The sequence below is a fragment of the Cricetulus griseus genome, chromosome 8, assembly GCF_003668045.3.
Source record: "Cricetulus griseus strain 17A/GY chromosome 8, alternate assembly CriGri-PICRH-1.0, whole genome shotgun sequence".
Taxonomy (NCBI): domain Eukaryota; kingdom Metazoa; phylum Chordata; class Mammalia; order Rodentia; family Cricetidae; genus Cricetulus; species Cricetulus griseus.
The window spans coordinates 52,335,848-52,363,220 of record NC_048601.1 but is presented as its reverse complement, the minus strand read 5'-3'; the positions used below and the strand labels follow the sequence as shown (position 1 = coordinate 52,363,220).

Here is a 27,373-nt window from a genome sequence, read left to right as displayed (position 1 = left end):
CTTTACAGGTCTAAGGTTACCTGTGCCATGGCTCCGGGCATTAGTAGACTTATCCAGGTCACTTTCTGGGCTCACTGCTTTGACCCACTGACTCCCTGTTCTCTCTCCAATACATGACGCCAGTGGTTACTGTGTATTACAGCGAGGCTGGAGCCCAGGATGACTTAGCCTGAACCCCTCCTCTGAACTGGGATTGATTGCAGCAGATCTTTTGCGTTTCCCACGTGAACTTTGGAATGACCAAGTTGGAGAAGTGATGTCACACGAACGTGAACTTCTTTCCATTTCTCCCCATCAGTATGTTGCATATGTCTTCAGGCTGACACTGCGCACGTGTTTCTTGGAGCTGAACCTAAGTGTGTCTTTGTGATGATGGTTTTGAAGGGACCAGCTTCACTTTTGGCAGCCATAACAGCCGAACACGTGCTTCTATGACCTTGTCCCAGACACTAGAAAGTCAGATGCCTGTCTCGTGACAAGGAACCAATCAGAAGTTAGCTAGTAGCACTATGCTTTACGACCCTGGGTGTGCTTTATGGACAAGTGCACAGCAATGACATAGAGAGCATAGCAACCACCCTGGGAGGGCCTATGGGCCATAACAACCAGTTGACCAATCAACACAGGGCAAGCCCTCCAAGCCTGGAGGCACACCAATCATGAGCCTGTGCGTACCCCTAGACACTCCCCTTACGCTGTCCTATAAGATCTCTTGGGAGACCCTAGGAGCCATCTTTGCTAGCCATCTGCCATGGTGGGTGGATCAAAGACCGGAGCTAACATGGGGTTAGCTCGTTAAACTACAATAAAGCAGCAAGCTCTCGAATCCGCCTGGTGATTGGGGTGTCCGCAGTCGTGGCCTGGGACCCTGGATACTTGAGTTTTCGGGGGTCTAACAGTTCCAGTTTGCATCTCCAGTTCCAGTGTGCAGCTGAAGTGTAGAGAAGTATCTGGCTTTTCTTTGTTGGCCTTGATGCCACAGCCTTGTTTTAAGTGGCTGTAACCGGGAGGTTTATTAATCATCTGGGTTCTCTCCATGAAAAAGTCAATTACAAACAGGAAGTTTTATTTCTTCTTTTCCCACCTGCAACCCTTTCATTTCCTTTTAGTGTTTATCCTATTTAATGATATTATAGGGCCAATGAGATGGTCAGCAGGTAAGTCTTGATGACCTGGGTTTGATCCCAAGAAATGTTAGAAGAACTGATCCTTTTTTCAAAAGATTTATTTATTTATTTATTCTGTATATGGTGTTCTGTCTGCATGTGTCCCTGCAGGCCAGGAGAGGGCACCAGATCTCATTATGGATGGTTGTGAGCCATCATGTGGTCTCTGGGAATTAAAATCAGGACCTCTGGAAGAGCAGCCAGTGCTCTTAACTTCTGAGCCTTCTCTCCAGCCCAGAAGAACTGATTCTTAAAAGTTGTCTTCTGATCTCCATGACAATGAAATGAAGAAAGGAAGACAGAAAGTTAGTTACTGCACTAGACAAGATTCTAGCTTGTAGCTAAATGAGGTGTATAAGGAAGGACAATATACTGTATTCTTGACCTTCAGAGGAGGTTTGGTAGAATTCATCAGAGAAATCATTTGGAGATTTTTTTTTTACATCATACATTCATTCAATTTTTTTCAGTGATATGACTCCATTACAGTCTATTTCTCCTCTGGGAGTTTTTGTCTCTGAAGGAATTAATCAGTTTCATCTAAGCTTTTAACACTCTGAGAAGCTTCTCTGTGCTACTTTTCATATTCCTAAAGTATTCATGTTATCAACAGTGGTAAGCGCTGTTTCATTTCTGGTTAAGAGCATTTGAGTTCTTTTAGAAAACCAGAATTGATATTGGTTGATTTTTTTTCCCTCTGGGGATAATCTATTTTCAGCTTTTAAATGATTTTCCTGTTGCTTTAAATTAATTCACTATTTGTTTTATAATTTACTCAGGTGAAGTTTAAATTACTGACACCAGATTTTTCTTCTTCCCAGGATACACACCCAGTGGCATGTATCTCCTATACTGTGAATCTTGTTTTTACTACAGATCACAAAGTTAACAAATTGGTTCCATTCCCTCCTCCTCCTCTTTCTTTTTTGTCTCTCTTATTTTCAGGGAGGAATCCAGAGCCCCACTATGCCCTTGCTGGACAAACACTTCATCACTGAGCAACATGCCTAGCCCCTTATTTCTATTTTAATTTGACTGGGATTAAAGAAATGCCCCACTACATCTGGCTAATTTGACTTGTTTTAAACTCACATTTAGCTCTGACTTGCAGCTTGGAAACTGCACAACTCACAACTTGGAAATCATGGGAAACAACCAATAACACCCAGAAACCAAATGCTGCATGTGAAAATGGATTAGAGGGCTCCTGTCACACACGGGGAGAGAACCCTTGAGCCTATGATCAAGAATAAAAGGACTACCACAGTTTAAAGCCAAATTTGAAGCAAGCTTTAATTATGTACTGGTCAAGTCTATACCCAGGTTCCTGGGAAATGTCCAATAATCACAGTTTGTATCTGCTTAAGAAGAAAAACCTGGGCCGGGTGGTGGTGGCACATGCTTTAATCCCGACATTTGGAGGCAGAAACAAGGAGATTTCTTTGACTTCAAGGCCAGCCTGGTCTACAAAGCTACACAGAGAACTCCTGTTTCAAAAGACAACGAGGAGGAGGAGGAACACGCATTTCTCACAGGTCCAGGTCCAATCAGGAGCAAGTATACATCCTGACATACCTCCGGCCTGTGAACCTCCTGCCCACGTGTGATCAAGCACATCTGGTGCAGATGGGTCAAACTAACTTGTTTAGGGCAATGAAAGCATGTGTGGCTTTATTAGCTCCCATAAATAGCCTCCAGCATTTCAAAAACTATCTGTCCTTGGACAATGGGCTTGCAGATCAGAGGCATTTTTGTTTCATGGGTCTCTTAGGCATAGTAATTAAAACTTAAAGTGTAACTTTGGCTCTCACACCTACTGGGAACTCACAGGAAGTACCAGGAGTCCCACAGGACACAAGAGGCATCACTCACCATAAAATAGATTGCAGTTGATTGTAACTTGGGACCAGTCATAGAGAATGAGTGTGTGCCACAGGGAGTCAGGGTCTGTGTGCATGTACCATGTTTTGTTTTTCCACCCATTCACTGATGGACAGCCACACTGAGCCCAGGACTTGACAAGTGCTACAGATGTTTGTGCAGGCATTTCTATTCCTTTAGGAGTGGCAGTCCTTGGTGGGGCTATAAAAGGAGACAGATCTGCAGGTGAGGTTTTCAGGAGAAGCTGCTAACCCTACCAGCTACTCCCCACCCGGTGCATTTCCCCCACCCAGAGGATGGTTTTTGTGTAGTCCTATGAGGAAACTTTCTTCTTGGGGTACCTTTTCTTTTAGTTTTGAGATCTATATAATTAGTTCATTTGTGTCATGAGAAATACTAGTTTCAGCTCTCTGTTTTTAAATAAAACTTCTCTTAACTAGCCAGAGTGAACAGTACTCATTATCCTTATTATTACTGATTTGAAATACTGTGTGTTACAGGATACATATTATCAGGGAAATTATGTTTTAATTTCACAGTAATATATTGCTTTCCTCTTTTATCTTTATAGAGAGAAAATATAGTTATTAAGTATCTTAAAGATCTTCAGGAATTTTTTTATTTTTTAAAGATTTTATTTATTATGTATACAACATTCTGCTTCCATGTATATCTGCACACCAGAAGAGGTCACCAGATCTCATAAGGGATGGTTGTGAGCCACCATGTGGTTGCTGGGAATTGAACTCAGGACCTCTGGAAGAGCAGCCAGGGCTCTTAACCTCTGAGCCATCTCTCCAGCCCGATCTTCAGGAATTTTAAAGAATATTAAATGCTTGAGAAGGGAGTGGAGTTCATGATGAATACCTGCTCGCATGGTGGACACTCAACCACAAAGCATATGCCAGTGTTTACCCAGGAAAGGTTCTATCCAAAGTTTACTGTCAAAATTACAAGGGAATAACATTAGCTCTTAAACTAAAATATGCATTATAAATGTAAAACCAATTAATGTTTCTGAGTTCACATTTGCTTGGCTGATACAGTAGAATGTGTATTTTCAGTATATGCATACAGCACACCCACCCACACACACTACCACTGAAATCATCATATCTATGAGACCATCTGATCCATTGAGTCTCAATGCTGGGGAAGGCTAGAATTCGTCACTAGTAGGTAATCCATCCACTTGAATTCACTAACAATTGTACAAGTTTTATAGTGCACTCGACACAAGAGGAAGTAGTAGTTGGCAGTACTTTGTGTAACACGTGGTAATCTTTAATGCACATAAAAGCTTAGGCACTAGAAGGCCCAGCAATGGATACATGCCCCAGCCATGGCTTGGAAACCTTGGGGCAGATGATGCAAGTGGTGGTAAAAATCTCTTCCAGTGTTTCTCAGGCATTTACTATGTTATGTAGTTCTTTGCTTCAAAGATGAGAAAAACCACTAGAATGTGTTGTTATCTTAAACCCCGGTCATCTTCCACATCTTCGGTTCTTTCTTGAACACAGGCCAAGACCAGTTGACATGCTTATACTGACTGGGCTGAGACAAATTCTCAACTTCGTTTCCATCTCTCTAATAGTTACTGGTCAACAAATTTTTCCTATGTTTACTGGACATTTGAATCCCATCTCTTGAAAGCTGTATTCTCATATCCGCAGCCCATCACTTGACTTCTAGTTATTCATTTTATGAGTTTCTGTATATTCTAGACATTAATCCTGTCATGTTCAGCTAGCAAGGTTCTGTAGTGTCTTGTTCCACCACGCTCCAAACGCGCCCTCGCAGCCTGTAATGACTTCCAGCCCTCAGTCTCCTCCTTCAGACTATGCAGGAGGCCCTAAAGCACGACGATTCCTGGAACCAGAGACACCTGAAAGGATACAAACCTCAACTAGAGTTCCTAGGCAGAAGTACCGCCCCTTCCGGCAAGTGTGGCGCGTGCGCAGTGGAGAGTGTCTAGCTGGGTGGAGCTTCGAGTGCTATAGCAGCGACGGCGCAGTAGGAAGGCGTCATCAGGAGGCGCGGGTCAGTGACGCCATCAGGGTGCGTCCCAGCCTGGCCTTAGTCCCTTAGTAACGCCTTCGGACTCGCCCCTTTCCCTTTCCAGACCCTTCTCACGGCTTTGCCCACTGAGATGCTTCACCGAAATCTGTCTAAGATCCGGAGAGGGGAAACGGCCTAAAAATGAATATGTGTGGAAAGTAACTTCCAAGCACTTCACATCATGGTAATAGGAATCAAACGGAAAGGGAAAGCTCGCAGGCTTCAGAAACAGGCTCCCTGTGTTCATCTTCCTTCCGGCGCAGGAGGCTTGGTTCCAGGTCTTCTTCGGTTTCCTTACCAGCAGCACGTGGTGGGACTCACATACACACTGACAGGGCTAGTCCTTGCTGCTTGTTACTAATTCCGAGGCTATCGGCGGGTTCGTCGTCAGCTCTTCCGTTTACTCAGTGCTCAGGGCACCTTTACTGAAGATGCTGAGAGACTTCTAGGGGGCGTGTGGGAGTGTACTAAGATGGAAAACTATGCCAGTCACTGTGTGAGTGCAGATAGGAGCTCCCGGATCTCCACAACTGTGCCGTCAGGCAGGAGAGGTGGAGCTGTCCTGCCTAGGGGTGGTGGGGAGGAGAGCAGGCATGGGATACCAGACCAATTTGAGTTCACCCTGGGTGGGCGGTCCTTCCACACCTCTCTGCTCTAGCTTTTGAATCCCATGAAGTGTGCTTTGCCTATCACATTACCCCGTTTGTCTCGGGAAGCAGCCGAAAGGTTCAGGGAGGTCCTGAAACTCAAAGCCACTGTTTTGATGATGAGATTCTGCACCAGTGCGTGTCCACACTCATGGCCTGGAGAATGATGTGATTTCCAGTCGGTCCCAAGCTGTGGTCAACTGTAAAGAGTGCCATGCGCCTATGACCTGATGACCTCCAGCCACCCCTTCTTTTACTGGTATAGAGATGTGGCTTTGGGCCCATGACAATTGAGCAAGGACAGTTCACAATCTGTCAAGACTCTGGAGCCCTATCTCTGCTTGGTCCTTCTCATTACACAGGGAACATCCGGGTGCCTTGCTGCCTCTGGATGTCCATCCACAATCCCTCTTTGCAAACTCCCCACAGTCGCACCTGGGTTTGTACTTCAGGTTTCTGTCCAAGGACTCTGGCTCCCTTGTCTCTGGGCCTATGATGAACAGAACATCGTAGTATGTATGGTAAACCAAGCGCCTCATCTTAAGGTGGCCGGGAAGCAGAGACCAGGAACAGGAAGGAACCCAGATCAAAACGCACCCACACAAGTCACACCCTATTGACATACTTCCAGCAAGTAGACCTACCTTTAATAGTCCTGCCACTTACCGATAACCATTTGAAATATCACCCTCAACAGGTGTGTCTAGCCTGTGACCCAGGGCCCACAGGTATCCCAGGAACTATGACTGTAATTCAACACATATGTTCATGCAGTCTATCACAATGTCAAGATGTGGACACCCCTGGAAAATACAGATTATATCAGACACAGGTGTGAGTTTCTAAAGTTCTTGGCATCTCTCAGTCCTCAAACCCCTGGCAGTGATTCAGATCATCAGGAGGTCCTGGGAGCAGGCAGACAAAAAGGTCATGAGTTCAAGTGCAGCCTGGGCTAGAGTGAAACACCATTTCAAAAACAAAACAAACAAAAAACCCTCAAGGGCTGGGGATGCAGCCCAGTGATAGAGTTATACCTCCCATTGGCTGGGCCCTGGCTTCAGTCCCTTGTCACACATACCACCCCATCTCTCTCCTCACACACAAGTGCAGGGGAGAGTGAGTGTAACAATTACAGAGACTCTCTTAGGAGGAGGAGTAGAAGATTGACAAAGACTCTCTGAGGAGTTAACCACAAGCTACAAGGCTCACATAGCCATTGAGAGGCAATGCAGGCACTCACTAGTGACACTCATACCATTTCCCTGTGTGCCTCAGTTTCTATACCTCAGCCTGTGTGGGCTCCCCTCCACATTGTTGAGGAGATGGGTGTTCACAAGTTCATTTTCCCAATCTGTGTTCAGATTCAGTCCCTGCTCAGCACCAGGCACTATAACGTAAAACATGAACCCTGAAGATCTAGCTCATCAGAGATCACCCCCTGCATGAAGCCCTTCTCATCCCCCCAGCCCTCTCCAGCCTCAATCTGGCAGCATTGTAATACATCCATGACCTCTACACCTTGTGTGGGAAGACACTGGGCCTGAAACAGAAGCAGAAAATGGGACAGAAGGGGGACTGGAGAAAGGAATGTCAGAGCAGATGACATTCAGTGCTAAGTCACCAATGTCGGATGTTATTCCCCAAATGATACCCTCTCTCCAGAGCTTACATTCCTCTGAACTTTTCCCAGGAGCCTGAGAGCAGATAACACCACAGCCTCACTGAGGCCATGTTTGATTTTTATTCCAACTTTACTTTGTCAGGACCTTAGCAGATATCCTACAACTAGAGCTGTTAGTATGACAATCACATCAAGGACAGGAATCTACCTGTGGCCTCTGAGCAATGACAGGGACACAGGGTGGGAAGAGAGGACATCACTCAGGTCTAGAGGAAGCAGGCTGTGGGACAACAGACACAGGTGGAGGCAGAGAGGCCTAAGGAGGCTCAGGGAGGAACTGCAGGAGGCTGGGAGACTCCACACCAGGACGAGCCCATCCGTCTCTCTCCTCTTCTTCCTGCTGTGTTGCAAATAGGTCAAGAACAGAGAAGCAGGAAGCTAGATGGCCGGGGGCTTTGATGGGAACCCTTTGATGGCCGGGGGCAGTGTGAGGAGTGGGGACACGGCACTCCAGTGCCCAGATGAGGCTTTCCCAAGTTTTTGTGACGTTGGTTTCCAGGACTGACACACGTGCACCCCACTCTGTGGATGGGACAGAGGGGGGCTACCTTAGAGATATAACCCACAGGGCTGCAGCTGGGGGCTTAAATTCTCATTTTTGTGAACTCAACCTTGATACACCGGGGCTAGCCTGACCTGTAATTATCTGGAGGTGACAGCCATCTCATCTTTACTGAAGACCACCTCCTCAGCAAGGACCACCTCCCCAGCACAGACAACAGTTCAGGGCAGGGCAGGGGGCAGGGCAGACCAGGGCAGGAGACAAGGCTGGGCAAGGGAGGGCAGGGCAGGGCAATTCCTTGGGTCTTAACTTTTGTCTCCTTTCGTCACATTTCTCCCCCTGCTCTGGCCCTGGTTTCTCCCTTCTGTTGTCCACGTATACTCTAAGGTCCTACAGGAATAAATCCTGTGGCCTTGTCCTCTTGAGATGACAAGTTAAATCACACACCACATTTGGGCACACAATTATGTCAGTTAAAAAGCATAGGGCAGATGAGGTCAGTGCTCAAATACATCTCAGTGCCTCACCTCCTGGCTTTGGGTGTCTTGCCGTTCTTCCCTTTGATGGGAACCACTGTGTTCCTGGAGACCTGACCTTTCATCTGGACTGATGTGCAGCAGCACAGTTTTGCTGCACAGTTCACCACTCTCCTCCTCGCTCCCTTCCAGCCTGGGCAGTGTCTGCAGGTACAGGCTATCATCACACTGTCAGCCTGGTCACTGGACAAGGACACTGGCTCTGATGACAGATCCCCAGAGGATGAGCCGCTCTCTGTTGTATGAGCACCCTTGGTGGTCAGAGTCCATGGTTCCTCCCTGGGAAGTGCGTTGTTTTCTGGAGGTGTGTCCTGAGAGCCCACATGACTCTCAGGCTCAGCACCACAGCTACTCATGGAGTGGGTACAGAGGGCACTAGCATCATCATGATGGCAGGCTGCCCTGAAATAAGAGCTGGTCCTCTTCAGCAGAGAGCTCTGGGGAACAGGAGACATGATGGCCCTCTTGCCTCCCTCCATCCTTAAAAGTTTCTCCTCATGGGGAAGCTGACATTTGCAGGGGAAGGTGTGAAGGGCAGGCTTGCTGGCTCTCTGATTCAGAAGGAGAGGGAAGGTGGAAAGATCTGTAGGGGTCGCACAACAAGGTGTAACACCTGGCTGCACAGACTTCTCTTGGCTCTCTTGTCTATCCTCCTGGAGGCTCTTGTGTTGTAATATCAGATATGTGGCCATTATTTCATCGAAAGTTTGATCTTTTAAAGATTCCAGGACCTCATTAGGGTCATACCCCAAATCAACCATGATGATTATAACAATGGGGTTTGGGAGACTGGGGAACTCCTCCAGGGAAAACTCAAGAGAAGGCAGCTCACCTTGTGTGAGCCATGGGTGGTTCATGATACAGTCTATAGTGGCCCTCTTGCTGGGGTCCAGGGCCAGTAACTGGCTGATTACATTTAGCACATTTGCAGAAAGATAAGATGGGCAGTAGTATTTCGCACACAGGATCTTCTGCTTTATCCCGGGATTGCTAGGTGCTTGAAAAGGGAGGCACCCCGTGGTCATAAAGTAGAGGAGGACTCCCAGGCTCCACATGTCGGCTGCGGGCCCATCATAGTCTTTTCCCTGCAGGAGCTCTGGGGCACAAAATGGGAGACTGCAGAAGAAAGAGTGCAGCTTCTGCCCAGGGCTCACCTGAACGCCCAACCCAAAGTCAGTGAGTTTGATGTTGCCCTCGCCATCTACCAGGATATTTTCTGGCCTCAGATCCCCATGCACCACACTTTTTGAATGGCAGTAATGCACAGCGCTCCCAATCTGCTGGAAAAGTCGGCAGGCCTGCTCCTCCTGCAGATGTCCATCCTCCTGGATCCTGTCCAGCAGCCTTCCCCCGCTTGCATATTCCATCACAAGGTAGGTGTTGACAGTGCTGTTGATTATCTGATAGAGCTGGATGATATTGGGATGACTGAGGGATTTCATGATGTCGATTTCAGATGTGACAATGGGGGAGTTCCTAGGCAGGACTTTCATTGCCACCTGAGTCTGGGTGAGGAGGTGGCAGGCGAGCTTCATTTCACCAAAGCTGCCTTGGCAGATAGTGTTCAAGATCTTGTAACTATTTCTGAGGGGCGCCTCGTCGAAGGCTGTAACCTTGAGGTCCAACACCACCATTATCACGCCAATGAACAGTGCTAGGTTAAAAATTAAAGTAATCGAAATCAGTTCTGAGGGAAATGTGACTCTAATTCCCACATTAGAAAGGCAGAGTGGGCAGTGCTCTTGCTACTTACTGCCCAGCCTGCTGTACCGGCTGTGTGCCTGGAAACGAGTTGTCCTAAAATAAACACATCTCAAATAGACAATTTAATGATACTCCTCGAGGCCACAGAAAACCAAAACAAACCAAGCAGCAAAGCGGTAGACAAAAAAAAAAAAAAAAAAAAAAAAAAAAAAAAAAAAAAAAAAAAAAAAAAAAGAGCAGAGCAGAAGTGAAGGAAATGGGATATAAAATATGAAAGCTTGCAGAGATGGAGAGTTAACTATAAAATATGAAAGCCTGCAGAGATGGAGAGTTAACTATAAAATATGAAAGCCTGCAGAGATGGAGAGTTAACTGAGAGCAGCGCTGAGCTGAAAGCCTGAACCAAGCTCATAGAGAGCATGAATAAAATAAGAGATAAGAAGGCTACAGTATTACAGCTGATACCACTGACATCCAGAGCATAGGTGGGGATATTTTGAAAACCTACAATCCAGCAAACTGGAAAAATCTGGAATAAAGACTGTTTCTAGACTCACATAGCCCACCAACATCAAACCAAGAGAAGGAAAACACCATATTGAGTACAAGCTACAAGAGCGAAATAGTGATTAAATAATCCCCAGCAAAGAAACCCCAAGGCCCAAATGGATTCACTCAAGATCTGAAGACCTGTTACAGAAGAACCAATGTCCAATTCCCTAAAGCAGAAATGTAAAGAGCCCACCCAACACAGCCGGGTTGATTCTGACATCAAAGCTAGAGACATAAAAAAAAGGGGGGAATTATAAGCCAATTTCCAGGACAAGTGTAGATGTGAAAATTATTTATAAGAATATTTAATACTCTACACCAAATTCAATAACACATTAAGGAGGCCTTACTTCATAACCAAGATAAGTTCACCAAGTGTCCCAAGGATAAGGATGTTGTAACATATACAAATTGTTAACACACACACACACACACACACACACAGAGAGAGAGAGAGAGAGAGAGACAGACAGAGACAGAGAGGGAGATAGAGAAAGGAGGTAATGGAATCAAGGATGAGAAAGACACACTTAGCCATAAAGAATGACTGTCATTTTCAAGAAAATGGGTAGAACTAGAGATCACGTGTTAAAGCCTACATAGAGGTGCCCGCCACCAAGCCTGACCTGAGTTCCATCCCTGGAACCCACAGTGGAAGGAGAGAACTACCTTCTAAACGTTGTCCTCTGACCTCCACATGTGTGCTGTAGTATGTGCACAGATACAAAAATAAACAAATGTAAAAAACTTCCAATACCTACCTATATACTGAACCTTAAACTCCTAAACCCAAACCAAGAAGCTAGGAAACAAGCTCACTATGTCAAAGCCCAGCAGGTCACAGTGTCAAATCCAACAAATCACCAGTGTCCAAGTTTACAGCCCACCAGTGAACAGCTGTCCAAACTGTAAAACTCAGCCACAGCCCATGCTTCTTATGGACAGGGACCTTGCATTGCTCATAATGGCTCCATGTGATGTCAAAGCAAGAAACAGGCACACCCCACAGAGGGCACACCCCACAGAGGGCTTCACAGCTTTCCTTCACCAGGACTATCTTAGATTTCTCATCATTGTGAGCAAAAACCTGAAAAGAAGCAACTTAGAGGAGAAAGGGATTCCTTGGACTCTTGCTTTGAGGGAGCAGTGGAGACATGGTGGTAGCTTAAGGCTGAGGCTGTGGCTGCTTGAGGTGGCTAGTCATTCTATGTTCCATCCCCCACCCCAGTGACCGTCCACTTCTCTGAGCTAGAAGCCACCTCTCCAAGGTTCTATAATGTCCCCAGGCACCACCTGCTGGGATCAACTGTTCAAATACAGAAGACATTTCAAATCCAACGCATTAGAGACTTACTCATATACCTGTGTCCGTCAGAATGCCAGAGGCCTCAGAGAGAAGAGTGCATCCGATGCATGGGGAGAGTTGGGTGTGTGAGAAAATCCACAAGCACTTGTGGGGGAGGGTTGCACTCACTGCTGAGTTGTGACATATTAACATATTAACCAATTAACCCATCTGTTAGAAATTTAGGTCCTTTTATAGCAGATTTAGAAGCCTTTGGTTAAAGTGTGTTCATTCCTCATCTGGGTTCACCAAATGGCAGAAAGACAAGCCTGGCACTGCTGTTACTTTGTGTTTCCTCTCTTTTCCTTTGAGTGAGCTGTTTCCTGTTGAGCACATTTGTTGCTCAAGGAAAGCTGAAAGCAGACTTAAGTCGTTATTAAGTAGAGTGTTATTATTTTACAATAATACATTATATATTTTACTAATGTTATATTAATGTATAATATAAGTAATAATTTTATTTTTGTGCATGTGTTGTGTGTGCGCGCATGCATGTACACAGGTGTAAGGTGAGAATTAGTTCTCTCTACCCACTGTGAGTTCCTGGGATTGAACTCAGGCCTGTCAAAAAAAGTTCTTTTGCATGCTGAGCCATGTTTCTGGCCACTGGTTTGCATGGGGTTGGGGGGCAGCAGAACTCCAGTACTGTCTCTAGAGTCTGGGTTATCTAGGTTCAACCTGAATAATAGACCTGGAATTAACTAAGAGACTTGCCTCTGGGAAGGTCTCTGAGGGTATTTCCTGAAATGGTTAACTGAGTGGGGACAATTCACCCCCAAAGCATGTGGCACCTTCTGGTGGTGGCACAGATACAAGAGGCCTGAAGGGAAACTGTTGCTTCTTGCCTGCCCTTTGCCCCTCTGCTGCTGCCTCTGCCATCCTCTTCTGACAGAGCACAGCTTCTATGACATTCTGATGTGGACTGACAGCTAGTGGCTCTCTAGGATTCCACCAGGCCTTCAGTACCAAGCTGTTGTAGACTATTAAGATGTGTTACATTTGTTTTAATGATGCAATTAATTGTTGCATTCTTTCATATTGCATTTAACTCTGTGATACTTTGATCTAATAAAGAGCTGGGCTGGATTAAGAATAGGCAGAGCTGGAAGGCAGAGAGAATAAACAGAAGGAAAAACCTGGGAGGAGAGAACAAGGAGAAGACACAAGGGGTCAGCCATGCAGCCAGCCACAAATTAAGAGCAAAAGAAAGGTATACAGAAATGAGAAAGATTTAAAAAAAAAAAAAAAAAGGTCCAGAGGCAAAGATAGAATAATTTAAGTTAAGAAAAGCTGCTTAACTAGGACCCATATAGAAGTCTGGGATCTGGGCCAGAGCCTGCAGTGTGGGTGTAGTCAGGGGGGCATGCCACAACAGGGGCCACACAGATATGGGTAGCCTGTGCTAACCCCCTCCCACGCCCCAGGCCAAGGCTGCGGCTGAGTGCCATGTCTGGGTCTGTCAGTGTCTGATTGACATATGTGGCTCCAGTTACCAAGTGCCATGAAGAAGCCCAGGTCAAACCAGCAACCTGAGTCTGGGTTGGTGACCAATGACCAGGAAGCATCCCTATCCGAGTGGCCTGCGCTGCTACTCAATGATATGGCGACGTCTGGGCCCGAGCTGCAGCTGAGGGCCATGTCAGGGTCCATGGCCCAACTGCAGCCAGGGTCTGTGCTGATGGCCAATACTCCTGCTACCACTGTAGGCCAAGCAGACAGCCAAGATCAAGGGCCAACTTAAGTGTCTCAGGGCCATACTGCTACTGGGGGCAGTGGTGACATCAAGATTCAGCTGCTGCTAAGGACTATGTTGAGGTCCATGGTCCTACCACGGCTGGGGTTTGACCTGAAGTCTGGGTCCTGCACTGCCACCAATGGTCACATAGAGGCCCAGGGTTGGAGCCACAACCTGAGGCCTTGGTAGTGTCCATCGACCACGTGGCTGCTGGAACCATGCCCACCTGAGTGGCCATTCCCTCCACCCAGAGCCAGGATGTTATCTGGGCCTAAACTGCATACAAGGGCCATGTATGGAGCCATGGTCCAGTCACAGCTGGGGTCTGTGCTGATGTCTGTGGCCAGTAGCACCTCAAGAGGCCTTAGGGATCATGTGACATGAAAGCAGAGGGCTAGGCTGGGCATTGGTGACACATGCCTTTAATAATCCCAGCACTCGGGAGGCAGAGGCAGGTGGATCTTTGTGAGTTTGAGACCAGCCTGGTCTACAAGAGCTAGTTCCAGGACAGACTCCAAGCCACAGAGAAACCCTGTCTCAATAAAAAAAAAAAAAAAAAAAAAAAAAAAAAAAAAAAAAAAAAAAAAAAAAAAGGGAATCAGAGGGCTATACTGAGCCAGTCCTGTTCTTACTGCCCTGGGAAAGCTGGCCTGGATGCCCAGTACAGCAAGAACGCTAACCCTGCACTCTGGAGAGAGGGCCTCCACCTCTCAGGTAGGATGAACCTACCCTGAGGGCATGCATGTAGGGGAGCTGACTCTGCCACTCCTGAGGTGTGTGGCCCCAGTGGCTCTCTCTGACCTGACTGGCTAACACCCGGGCCCACAACTGGGCCTTGCATTGAACTACCCTAGCATCTACTCCATCTAGGTCCTGCTGGAGCTCCCATAAAGGGACTGGTCCTGCAGAAAGATACCAGCAAGATCTCCAAGACACAGGATAGATACCCCAGAAGAGCTCTGGAACTCTAGTCTACTGGAAAAGAATGTAGTACATGATCTTAATCACTAAGCCAACTCTCCAGCCCCAATAATTTGCATTTAAACTACCATGTGTCTTCATAAGCAAAAACAATAGATGAGAGTTAACGACAGGTAAGTGGAGAATTGAATCTATCTTAACCCACACCTCTGGCAGAAGCCTCCCACCTCCTGGAGCCCAAGCCAGCATCTGGGTCCCCAGATTGGTGCCTAGTCCAATAATCATCAGGTTTCATCCATTCTTAGCACCTATGTCAGATGGCTTACAATCACTTGTCAGCCAGGTGTTGGTGGTGCACACCTTTAATCCTAGCACCGAGGCAGAAGCAGCTGATCTCTGAGTTTGAGGCCAGCCTGGTCTACACAGTGAGTTCCATAACAGCCAGGGCTACACAGAGGGGGGGAAAAATCACTTGTTAACTCCAGTTGCAGGGAATCCAACACCCTGTTTTGTCCTCCACAGGTACATGAACATACTCACACAGAGACACCTAGTTACAGATATAAATAATTATTTGTAGAGCCTCGCAGTACTGTGTAATACCCATCATTTTCTGTTTTTAGGTGAGTGCACCACTCCTGCCTAGCTGCCCTGACATGCCATGTGTCATGCTTTATATGGGTGTTCTGGTTTCTTGAGCCCATCAATGAGTAATACCAGGCAAAGTCTGTAAATCAGTAACACCTTATGATTGAAATTTTACTTGAAAGTATGTTTTGCTCATTTTATGTGTGAAGTTGCATCCAGTGAAATCTACATTGTCACACTTCTCAAATCTGGCCAGCTCCATAAATTGGGATCTTTTTAAAGCATTTAAATAATTTAAAATTATTATTCATACTTATTTTGGGGTTGGAGAGATAGCTCCATAGTTAAGGGTACTGGCTACTTTTCCAGAAGATCCAGGTTTGATTTCTGGAACTCCCATTGCAGCTCACAACTGTCTTCACTCCAGTCCCATAGGATCTGACATCCTTTTCTGGCCTCCGTGGGCACCAGGCATGCGTATGATAGTCATACATGCAGGCAAAACAGCTGCATACATATCTTTATGAGTGCCTGCCCTTCATGTATGTGTGCCATGTGCATGCAGCACCTGAAAGGGGCAAAAGATCCCTTAAGACTGGAGTTAACAGGCATGGGTGCTGGGAACTGAACCTGAGGCCTTTGCAAGAGCCTAACCACTTGGCCATCTCACCGGCTGTTTTTGGCTCTGAACTAAGTAAGATTCACAGCTCTCTACCTCTCCACATCTCAGAGCCACAACTTTGTGTATGGGTGTTGTAGTGGTAGTTTTATGTCAACTTGACATTAGAGTCATCAGGAGAGAGCCTGAATTGAGAGAATGCCCCATAAGAGCAGGCTGTAAACAAGCCGGTAGGACATTTTGTTAAGTGATTGATGGGGGAGGCCATAGCCCATTATAGATGGTACCATCCCTGGGAAGATGGTCCTGAGTTCTGTAATAAAAGTAGGCTGAGCAAGCTGTGAGCAAGGTCTTCCACTCCACTCTTCCATGGTCTCCATATCAGCTCCTGGCTTCCTTTGATGATGAACTGTGTGATGTAGAAGCCTAAGCCCAATAAACCTTTCCTCCCCAGGTTGCTTTGGTCATGTTGTTTCATCATAGCAACAGCAATCCTGAGACAGGTGCTTTGATTTCACCTATGTCTGTACACCACATGAATGCAGTACTCACACAGCTCAGAAGTAGGTGTTGGATCCCTGCGACTGGAGCTACAGAGAGTTGTGAGACACAATGCAGGTGCTGAGAACTGAGCCTTGGTCCTCTAGAAGAGCAGTGCTCTTAACCACTGAGCCATCTCTCCAGCCCTAACCTCTCAAGCGTTACAGTGGTGGTGACACCTGCCCTGGTGTGGCATGGCAGCATCTTGGTACTCAAGATTGGAATGTGGGCAAAACCACTTCTAACAAAAAAACTGTGGCAGTGGGGGAAACAATGCCACTGACTGCGGGCTATGGGGTAGCTTGGTGAGTGTCCCTTGGTTTTTGAGATTAAATTACAAAAAGGCTGTGCCTTCTATCTTATTCTTTCTTGCTCTAAGGTAAGGTTCATATGGCAAGGAATTGAGAACCAGAAAGAACTGAAGCCTCAACCTAACCACCCACAGACTCAATTCACTTGAGTCCTGCCAAAAGTGGCTCTAGAGTTTGTGAGAAGCTAGCCAAGGCTGGAGATGACTCCAATTAAGGGAGGACCCAGGAAAGCCATGCCTGGGCCCCATAGTAGCAGGCCTTGTAAGGAAATCCTTATTGCTTCAAGGTTATCCTTACACAACAGTAACTGATGCACTCAAAACATCTGAGGTTCCATCACAGTACAGCCTCAGAGTTAAGCTGTTACCTCAAGTCAAGGGATCTGCAGAGCTCTCCTAAAGGCAACAATCTGCCCTGCCACACTCCATGTTCAACTGCCTTGTCTGCAGAACAAGTGTTTAGAAGAACGAGGAGCTTGCTCTGCACTCCACACTGAACATGTTAAAGACGCAGCCTGATTTGACTTTATCGGAGACATGGTATCACTATGTAGCCTTGGCTGTCCTAAAACTCACTATATATATCAAGCTGGCCTTGTATTCTCAGAAAGCCACCTACCACCAATTCCTCTGAAATGAAGGCATGTGCCACCATCAAACTGGTTTTACTAGCATCTCTGAAGACTTTCAACTAATTTTCCCTAATTTATTACTATTATTTTGTTTTTGTTTTTTGTTTTTTTTGAGACAGGGTTTCTCTCTGTAGCTTTGAGGCCTGTCCTAGTACTCACTCTGTAGACCAGGCTGGCCTCAAACTCACATAAATCTGCTTGCCTCTGCCTCCCAAGTGCTGACCGCTGCCTGGCCCTAATTTATTATTTTCTTACAGAAAAATATTTGTAGTGCGGAAGGCTATTTGGGAAGCTAATGCAGGAAGAACAAGGCCATCCTGGCCAACTTAGTTGAGACCTTGTCTCAAAATTACAAAAAGCTGGGGATGTGGCTTCCAGCAAACTTCCCACCTGGCACACAAATCCTCACACATATTCAATCTCCACCACCACAAGAGAGCTAACAACTTTCTAACTAGTAGAAAGCCACATTCAAAGTAGGACAGAAATTGTTTCTTTTTAATTGAGTACTTCATTCAGACGTTTCCTCTGTTGGCTTCTGCCCTGGAAGCAGCTAGGTCCCCACCTCAATATCAAAGACTGACTGGACTAGTGAACATGGGCCCCAAACCAGGGCTTTCAGAACAGCAAAACAATAAACCAAAAACCAGGCCTCTTTTCACTTAGGAGGGACTGGGAGTCACAGGGTCCAATCTTACCCTGCATCTGTAGACACCTTGGAGTCTGGACTGCAAATACAGAAACATGGGTGCCAGGCCCAAGGCAGCAGCCCCATGTACTCCAACTCAAGTATCTGACCATCAGCCTCTTCCAATAGGAATGGACCCACCCTTGAAGGAGTTTTGGCATCTACGTAATTTCCCAACTTGAGGTGTAAAATCTACCAAAAGATACAATAAATCAGCTTTCTCACGATAAGCTTTCCTGAGTAACAACTTTTGGTTGCTGAGAAATCTCAGCACAGTATTTCAAAGTGGCAAAATCCAGGGCAATCAGAGAGTACGTCCAGCAGTGGCTTAACGCTCAAGGACAGGTTTATGCAGGACACAGGTGTATACACACCCCCTTTTCTTCAGTGTACACGGCAAGTAGCCAAGACCCCTGATCATTAAAATAAGTTATTTTGTACATTACAGTGCACAGAGGGAAAGAGCTTTCACAGAGGTGACCAAAAGGCATTGTGCATGAAGTCCCATGGCAAGTGGCAGCCAGGGTCTGTGGCTTCAGGAGCTTGACCCCTGCTCTTTGGCTGCAGAGGCTTTAGCAGCAGCTGTTTCTTCCACCTGCTCCGGTGGTTTTGCCTCCTCTTCCTCCTCCTCATCTTGGGGATAGAGGTCCGGGTATTTCTGCATGCATTCCTGCATGGCCCGGAACTGGTCTATACAGTCTGATCCCTTGATTTCCTCTTTGCTGTAGTGGAAGCAGGAAAAGGCAGACTTGAACTGTTCCCCACAGGGGCCACTGGCCATTCCCCCAAGACATGGGCAATTCCAGTTAATGTCTCCATTGGGCAGTATCAATCCTGGAAGAGGAAGATGGACAAGGGAATGGTGAGAGACGTTCTCTATGATCTTGAACATGCAAAGCATGTTTGTTTGGTCCTTATTGCGTGGAAGGCATCCCCATGACCTCTTTATGTGCATTCTGGTCTACTGTCTAAGCCACCTCTCAGAACTAGAATCAGAATGCTGAGACTTAAAATACCAGGAATCTCCTAAGCCAAAGCAAGTACTGATCCTCCAGGCCCTGCTTCCTCCCACAGCCCTTCACTATGCTTCTGCTCAGCCAGCCTAGAGAGTGGTACAAGCACGCAGAAAAGATCTTAAAACCTGTTATACAATGCAAAGCAAGTGCGTTTAGACTAGTGGGCTGTATTCTTCCTATACAAATCAAACACTAAGGTGGGGTATATAGTACAGAGGCAAAGCAAGGTTTGCCATCCAGAAGACCCCGGGTTCAATCCCCAACTGTAAAAAAATAAATCAAACTTTTAATTTAAGTGATTTATTATGAATGAGCTGGAAAGTCAGGTTATTGATGGGTTTTTAGTAAATGCTACACTGACTTCTTCCTTTTGAATTTGGCTTTTCCATGACCTTGGTTCACATCAAAATAGAATTTTCTAGTTTTCCAAAATGGTTCAGGATAATTCTACTCTCAGCTTTGTGATGGACAGACACAGAAGACAGTTCTCCTGTGAGCCTACTGGAGCAGAGAATGCAGACAGTGGAACACTGGAAAAAGAAAAAAAAAAAAAAGAAAAAGAAAAGCAAAAAGACCAATATAAACTGAACTGTCACATGATCCTTTACCCCAGTGGCATGCCCAGGCGTGGCTGCCAAGCTAGTGTTCAAAGTCCTAGGCTGAATCCTGCCTCTGAACACTAGTTCTGAAAGCTTCACATATCAGCAAATCTGCCCCAACTGGGGACAACAGGAAATGTCACTGGTGCTCCTCAGCAACACCACAGTAAGTTCCTGTACATGAAGCTGTGTGGCACCAGAAGTGGTCCTTCTGACACTATCTGCAGGTTTCTGGCCTTCCGAGCCAAGTCAGGACAGTAGCAGGGCCCATCAGAGCCCCAGAGCTCCAACCTCAACTCCTCTACTTACAAACTCCAATGGGACTGTTAATGCTGAACATAATGCTGGCACTGCAGGTTCCAAAGTGCTAATAAGATTGACATTGAAAAACTATAGCCCAGATGCTATCTGTGGTAGTACATACCTGTGATTCCAGCCTGAGCCATTGCTTTGGGACAGGGTCCTAGCTGTACTGGAACCTGCTTTGTAAAGCAGACTGGCTGGCTTTGAACTCTCAGGTGCTCTTGTAGAGAACCCAGGTTCATTTCCAGCACCCATATGGCAGCTCACAGCCATCTGTAACTCCGGTCCCAGAGGATCTAACACCCTTTTCTGACATTGGCAGGCAATGGATGCATGTTTGAGCAGAACACCCATACACATAACATTAAGTAATTAAAAACAAACAACAAAAAACCCACCACAACTCAGATCTACAGAAGTCCTTGTTTCATTCCTTTTAAGAGCCTAGCAGAGGCCAGGGTGTACTGTAAATTGGGACACACATCCACATCCACAAGATGGCAGCTTTAGCAGTTACAGTGCAGAAGTACATTTAAAAACAAGCAGACATAGCCTGTCTGCTCACAACTCCAGAGCTCTGTGATATATGCAGCTAATGTGGACTCAAGGTAAACAAAGGATCAGGACTGATGTAAGTTCATACCGCTTCATTAAGAAAAGCTAACTCAGGTCAGCTACACCTGCCACTCTCAGGACACTAATACTGTGACATCTGATTTGCCAATGTTCCCAACACAGGGCTAGTTATTCACCCTTACTTGGCAGAAGGCTAACAGGTGAAGGTCCTGCTTGGAATATGCATCTGCTTGAGATCAGGTTTGCAAGTTATAACCACAGCCTGTCCTGCTTTAAACTCAATCTCACTGACCAGCAATTCTCACCTGAAGCACTTGTTACAGCACTGAAATGAGTCTTGATGACACTATATGGACCAGGAATGCTGCACACACCAACCACACAGACTGGAGTACTGAGCCCAAGAGTGTCACAGTTCTAAGTAGCTCTGATGAGTCTTCCTCCTGATTTAACAGGGGAGAAGGACCAGCTGCCTGGCTGCTGCTCTCTTGCCTGCAAATCAGCTAGTATACATGGCAGGGCTCACCTCAGTAAACTGACAGAGCAGAGATCCCTGTCAGTCCTAACTTCAATCACTCTTAATCATGTCAGTACAAACATGCAGGATGGAGACAGAATGTTTTAGAAAGAAGAAACTGCTGCCTTCTGGCTTGGTACAGTCCCAAACCCTGGAAGGGAAACACAAGGACCACAGAGCTAGACATCTGTCCATGGCCAAGGGAGACAAACAAAGTGGGAAAGCAATGCCTCCCCTTGGGTGTTCTGTGGTCCCTCCTCTCTCACCGTGCTCCTCATAGGGATCATTGGGGTCATCAGCCACCAGCTCTGCACTGCTCGGAGTTTCATGGTCTTCTTTGGTCACAAATATGATCCGATCCTTCCCTAGGGTTTGGAGCAGAGGAAGATAGATCCATTGGAGGGAAGTAAAATACAGTACAGCCAATCTGGAGACAGTCCCCTGTATCTGTCCCCATCACTGACTAGATATCCCAGCAACCACTTCCAGTAAGCCAGCTGGAATCCACTCAGGTGGTGGGTAAGGAAGACAGCAAAACACCTAGCTCTCTAAACTGAGAGGGAAGGGGAGTGTTCACACCCTCCCTCTGAGAAGAGCCTGTGGACAACTCACAACCAGGAGGAAACTGGAGCACTGTGACCTGGGGACCCCAGCCCATAGCTGATGCATCTGTGAGGCTCTAAAACCAGCCTGGGGAAAATGGCCCAGGCACCAGCCTCTAAAAGTCAGAGCATAGCCAGGGCCAGACACGTTCAGAAGGAAGGAGCCGGGTAGGGCATATTTAGAGCACTCCTTAGAGTGAGGTATCTTTCCCTCTTGTGTAGCAGCCCCCCAAAGGGAAGAGTTCAACCTTCTCAACCCCCCTCTTTTTTTTTTTTTAACTTAGGCCTGGCTAAGGTCCTGAGGCCTCCAGGGAAAAACATGAGACAGGTATATTTAACATTAGAGTTTCTCCCAATGGTGTGGGGACAAGACATGCCTATTTGACTGAAACCTTATAGTGACCCTGTAAGGAATCCTGATGATCCCAGCTACTCAGAAGGCTGAATCAGGATAGTGAGTTCAAGACTAGCCTGGGCTACATAAAGAAACCCTGTTTCAAAAAGCAGAAACAAGTTTTTTGTTTTTATTTTTCTTTTTTGAGACAGGGTTTCTCTGTGTAACAGCCCTGGCTGTCTTGGAACTCAGAGATCCACCTCTGCCTCCCAAGTGCTGGGATTAAAGGTGTGTGCCACCACCACCCAGCAACAAGTCAATGTTTTAAAGGGAAGAAAACAAAGGACTAGAATAGTTCTCCAGAATACCCTGTGGCTCACTCTCTGACAGATTTTAGCTATCAACTAGCCCCCTCCCACTCCCAGCAGCCACACACCAGCCATTTCCATTGTGGCAGAACCTTTCCTCAGCACCCACAATGCACAGGGTGTCATCTGTTTCCATGGTGGTCCAATTCTGGATCCTGTGTAGCAGCCAGCCCTCTACCCACCACTCCTGAGGGACAGCAATGCCCTCTGTTCACAGGAACCTCCTAAGTCCTTCACACTCCAACTTTTCCAGCACCCACACTGCTCTACCCAACACACTGGGCTACTGAGCACTGAGCATAAGGCTGAACATAGACCCACTCTGCCCCAGTCCCAAACTGAGGAGGGAAAGGTCAATGTCCGAAATCCCTAACCCACTCAGGAACAGAGCAAGGACAATCTTGAGCCTTCTGACAGCCCACCCTGACTCCAGGGGACCTGGGGTCACTAGATCCTCACCCAGAGGGCACACTGGAAGACTTGTTTTCAGGTCTGAGTAAACCTGCCCTTCTTTATGAGTAGCCCTGAGGGAGGTAGCAACTGTGAAAGCTGAGGCCAGGCTGCAGACAGGTGGCTCTCTGAAAGCTGCCAGCACTGTGTCCACTCCTCCCCCTATATTTTGGAAAGTTTAGGTCCAGGCATGTGAAGGAAAAGTAAGGCAAAGGGCTGGAATACCCAAGGAAGAGGCCGGAGAAGGAAAGTGAGGGCAAATGTCAGAAAGGCTGCCTCAGTGAAAAAGACAGTTTAGGAACAGAGGTTTCACTCACTGGCAGACAGTAGCAATTGGCAGGTCTCTGCACACAGGGCTGCCCCACTACCCACCTGGGCTCTCTGCCTAGACAGAGGCAGTCTTGGCCTCAGCACCTAACACATAACCCAGATTGCTCTTTCCACTGCTGGAGAAAGCATTTGAACAAGGCTACTGGGCCATGTTAGAGTGCCTAATGACCCTGGAGATTCTGGACAGTTTCCAAGAACCCCCAAAAGTAATTTGCATAACTGCTGAGTGCTAAGCAAAAGCAGCTGACATAAAGCTCTCAGCTCAGCTCTGACAGTTGTGACCTCAGTTAAGCACAGGCCCAAAGGGGAGGGGACAAACCTGGACAAGTTCCTGAAATACCTGGGGCAATAAGTGATATACATAGAGACCAGACCCCACTCAGCAAAGCGCAATCAAAATCTGGCACATCCACATGGCCCTAGGCTCCCAGACAGGTTTCGATGAAGCAGCTTAGGGCTCCTTTACATCTGTGACTTGTCAGCCCTCACATCAATGCACAGGCAGGTATCCTCTACTCTCCTTTCTTGAAAGGAGAAGCAGACAAAACACTTACATGTAAAAAATAGAATTGGTGTTGGTGTGGCCCTCGAAGAGCCTCCTGCGGCGCCATGATGGGCCAGAGTATCCAGAGGTTCACCACCTCTGTGGTCCATTGCAGCCACTATGAGGAGGGCCCGGGGAAGAATTTGCCATTTTCAGTGGAAAACAGGTGATGGTTACTGGCTATGATGACTGTGTACTTTGGATCTGGATTTGCCACTCCATTCTTTATAGTAAGGCACCAGCTACTCAAAAAATGAGGATATTTAATTCATCCTTTTAAGAAGATTGTTTGAGATGTGATCTGAAAATTGGATTAAACTCTTGAATTCTTATTACTCAATAAAATTATAAATAAACTAAAAAAAAAAGAATTTACATGTATCAAGTGAAGAAGATTGAGCGTTGGGCTAAAGAATGTAGAAGGGACTGAGGCCATCACTCAGGTGGTAAAAAGCTTGCTGAGTATGCTCACTAAGGGCCAGACTGAACTAAATAAAGGAGGCAGAGTACATACCTGCAATCCCATTGAAGGTAGAGGCAGGATCAGAAGCTCAAGACCAAGTGGAGCCTGAAGACAAGAGGTGGCTCTAAGAATTCAGTGTAGCCAGGCGTTGGTGGTGCACGCCTTTAATCCCTGCACTCGGGAGGCAGAGGCAGGTGGATCTCTGTGAGTTCCAGACCAGCCTGGTCTACAAGAGCTAGTTCCAGGACAGCCTCCAAAGCCACAGAAAAACAGGGGCTGGAAAGATGGCTCAGAGGTTAAGAGCACTGGCTGCTCTTCCAGAGGTCCTGAGTTCAATTCCCAGCAACCACATGATGGCTCACAACCATCCGTTATGAGATCTGGTGCCCCCTTCTGGTGTGCAGATATACATGGAAGCAGAATGTTGTATACATAATATTTAAAATCTTAAAAAAAAAAAAAAAAAAAGAAAAGAAAAACAATTCAGTGTTCATTCCCAGTCTAAAGGCTGGGATGGTTTTGAGGAAACAACATCTAAAATGGTCTTCAAAGCCCTGGCAACCCCCTGCAGAGCCTTCAGTACACTATCTCAGTACTTTCCCTATTACTTAGCAGTTGGTAATTGTCCATCCATCTAGGAGTGCTTTGATGCCAACCCTGTTCTCAGTCTGTAGACACAAAAAGTGTCACCTTGCTCACTACATGCCCAATGGCTGTCACATCACTCTGCAATAAAAACGCTTGCTGAATGAACAGAAGAGGGCAGGCACTGACAGAAACACTGGCAGCACAAGGCCAGAGTGAGGCTTCACCCACACTGTGGAACTCCCTGAATGTCAACCTGAGGTCTTTAACTTGGAGACTGACAGATATATGTACCATTGACATGCATGTGTCCAGACAACCATCTGCACAGAACAGGACAGGCGTGAGCCTGGGGTCATTCTATTAAATCCTGAGCACCCCCTGTATACTAGGCCTTTTGCCAGCTCTTAGGTTGGTGGGAGAAGACAATCATTTCAGAGTTTATGAGACACAAAGTATCAGGGAAGACCTGGTGACATTTTGGCTGGTTTTGTTCGTTTTTGGTTTTGGTTTGTTTGTCTGTGTAACAGTCCTGGCTATCTTGGAACTTACTCTGTAGACTAGGCTGGCCTTGAACTCACAGAAGTCCACCGGACTCTACCTCCCAAGTGATGGGATTAAAGGAGTGTGCCACCACTGGGTGGTTCTTAAAGGATGAGAGCTGGAGTTTTGGAGAAAGCACATGAGAAAGGCATAGCCAGAGCAGCTGAGGAGCAAGTGGGAAAACATGAGGCTGGAGGAATAGCAGTATGGTCACCCAAAGCCTTACATGGTATTTATTTTTAGTTGTTGTTTGTTCTTCAGACAGCATTCTCACTATGTAACCCTGGCTGGCCTGGAACTTGCTGTTTATACTAAGCCTGCCTTGTACTCACAGTGATCATGGGTAGGGGCACGTGACTTTAATCCCAGTATTTGGGAAGAAGAGGAGAATCTCTTAGTTTGTGGTACATAGTGAGACTGTCTCCAAAAACAATAGTAACATAAAATAAAAAATATGAAAGACCCCCCCATCCACTTATGCTCTCTTTCTGCTCTCTCTCTTTCCCTAAGTTCCCCTGGTGCAGACAGGACTTTTCCTGTCTTCCTCTTCTTATCTGTCCTCTCTGTCTCTTTACCTCTTTTCTCTTTCCTCTCCTCCCTCCAGCTCTTTCCCTTTCTAATAAAACTTCTCACTAAGCTCTGTCTGCCTAGCATGTTTGTCCCTCTGCCTCGGTCAACCTCACCTGCCATGGAATCCGCCAAAGTTCCCCACAAGCTTTATCATAACACTTACCCCAAAGACTCAACATCAACCTGCCAACTGGTAAACTGCACTAGACTTGGAAGAAACAAAAATCATGACAAGAATTGCTAGGGCGGGAGGAAACAGCTGTGCGGTGTAAACTGGGCCTTCTAATTGGATGCATAGCCTGGGGTGGATTAGTTCCTCCTTTACCCCTCAGATTCCCTAGACTACAGTGAAGAAGCTGGCCTACTCATTCTAAAATTCTGGGTGACCCAAGAATTTTATTTGTATTCCCAATAGTCCTCCAACTCAATTTTCCCCTGGGCACATGCTTTGTGGATACTAGAATGAACGATGGCCGAGACTGGAAACTAGGGCCTGGAGGGGTTGCTAGCAGCTTAGACACAAGGAGCCATTAGTGCCGAGAGGCTAAGGTGCAGACTAGTCTGGAGTCTTCTTGGCTGCAGCTCACAAGTAACAGACAAGTGAGTGGTCCTCAACGTGGCTGGAGACGGTAGAAAGGAAGGCCTTTAACAGAGGGCTCCCCACTGGCACTGCAGCTTCATCACCCGATGGGCTCTAGGGCCGAGTAACCCGTCTTAGTTTACTGTCTGATAAAACACGAACAATAACAGAACCCGACTTATAAAGGTCGCTACGTGAAGTTTCAAGAGTGCCTGGTATACAAGAGGAGCTCAATAAACACTCCTGCCAGAGGCGCTTCACCACGCAGCACAGCCTATTCCAGCCCAAGTGGTAATTTCCCGGGATAATTAAAAAGCCTAAGCGAGATACAAACACGTGGGGCGTGCTAGGGACGATGGTGACTAATTCCTAACAGTCCCCAATTCCCAGCTAGATACAACATGCTCCGCACTCGCAGGGCCCACGTGAGGCCTCCGAGGCCCGGGTTTGAGTGTCACGGTGACCTTGGACCAGCCTAGTTCCTCACGGAGCCTCTACTTTCTTATCTGGAAACCGCCGCGTGAAACCCACGAAGGGCCCACGCCGCCCTATGGAAACCACCCGACCGCGTGTGTCTCGCAGGCCGGCGCCCGAGCGGTCTCCATGGCAGCACCCGACCTACCTTCCTGCCGGCAGTAGGACATGGTTGTTCCGGACGCTCTCAGCTCTGGGAGGCACTCAGCACGACCGTAGCGGATACACACCTTCACGCAGTGACCTCCCTTCGCCTCTCCTCAGGCTTGGCGGGCGGCACTTAAGCCCGCGCGGACCCGCCCCCTCCAGGCCTGCCCGCCGCGCGCCTGCCTCCCAGCTTCCTAAGCACCAGCGCCGCTCCTTAGCCGAAAACTACATTGCCCAGCGGCCCGTGCGCCCCTCCAACGAAGCAGG

At 47.0% G+C, this 27,373-nt stretch overlaps 2 protein-coding genes and 1 pseudogene across 3 annotated transcripts; 1 reads left to right on the top strand and 2 right to left on the bottom strand.

Annotated features, from left to right (window-relative positions):
- Positions 1-4,296: 4,296 nt before the first annotated feature.
- Positions 4,297-10,264, bottom strand: LOC100773845 (sperm motility kinase X). Of its 2 annotated transcripts, XR_004771077.1 has the most exons (3): positions 8,463-10,264; positions 6,419-6,555; positions 4,297-6,242 (listed from the first exon to the last, which is right to left on the bottom strand). XR_004771077.1 is itself a non-coding variant. In XM_027428880.2 (2 exons), exons 1-2 carry the CDS (start codon positions 10,103-10,105, stop codon positions 6,531-6,533), a joined length of 1,668 nt encoding a protein of 555 aa, XP_027284681.1. In that variant the 5' UTR covers positions 10,106-10,264; the 3' UTR covers positions 4,297-6,530. The 2 variants fall into 2 exon arrangements, 1 of the variants encoding a protein (XP_027284681.1); XM_027428880.2 differs by having other exon boundaries at positions 4,297-6,555.
- A 7,630-nt stretch (positions 10,265-17,894) lies between these two features.
- On the bottom strand, positions 17,895-27,315 carry Chchd4 (coiled-coil-helix-coiled-coil-helix domain containing 4). The gene is made up of 3 exons (XM_027428884.2): positions 27,108-27,315; positions 21,383-21,481; positions 17,895-18,939 (listed from the first exon to the last, which is right to left on the bottom strand). Exons 1-3 carry the CDS (start codon positions 27,127-27,129, stop codon positions 18,641-18,643), a joined length of 420 nt encoding a protein of 139 aa, XP_027284685.1. The 5' UTR covers positions 27,130-27,315; the 3' UTR covers positions 17,895-18,640.
- Positions 23,810-24,001, top strand: LOC118238537 (annotated as a pseudogene).
- Positions 27,316-27,373: the final 58 nt, after the last annotated feature.

Bases quoted from the DNA above. Each gene is read 5' to 3' on its own strand.
- LOC100773845 (XM_027428880.2), bottom strand. From the start codon at position 10,105: ATGGTGGTGTTGGACCTCAAGGTTACAGCCTTCGACGAGGCGCCCCTC. The intron at 6,556-8,462 runs GTGAGGCACTGA...TGTATTTTCCAG, and splicing joins AAGACACCCAAAGCCAGGAG to GGGTGTCCACATCTTGACAT.
- Chchd4 (XM_027428884.2), bottom strand. From the start codon at position 27,129: ATGTCCTACTGCCGGCAGGAAG. The intron at 21,482-27,107 runs GTAGGTCGGGTG...TCCAAACCCTAG, and splicing joins GTCCTACTGCCGGCAGGAAG to GGAAGGATCGGATCATATTT. The intron at 18,940-21,382 runs GTGAGAGAGGAG...TTCCTCTTCCAG, and splicing joins TGATCCCTATGAGGAGCACG to GATTGATACTGCCCAATGGA.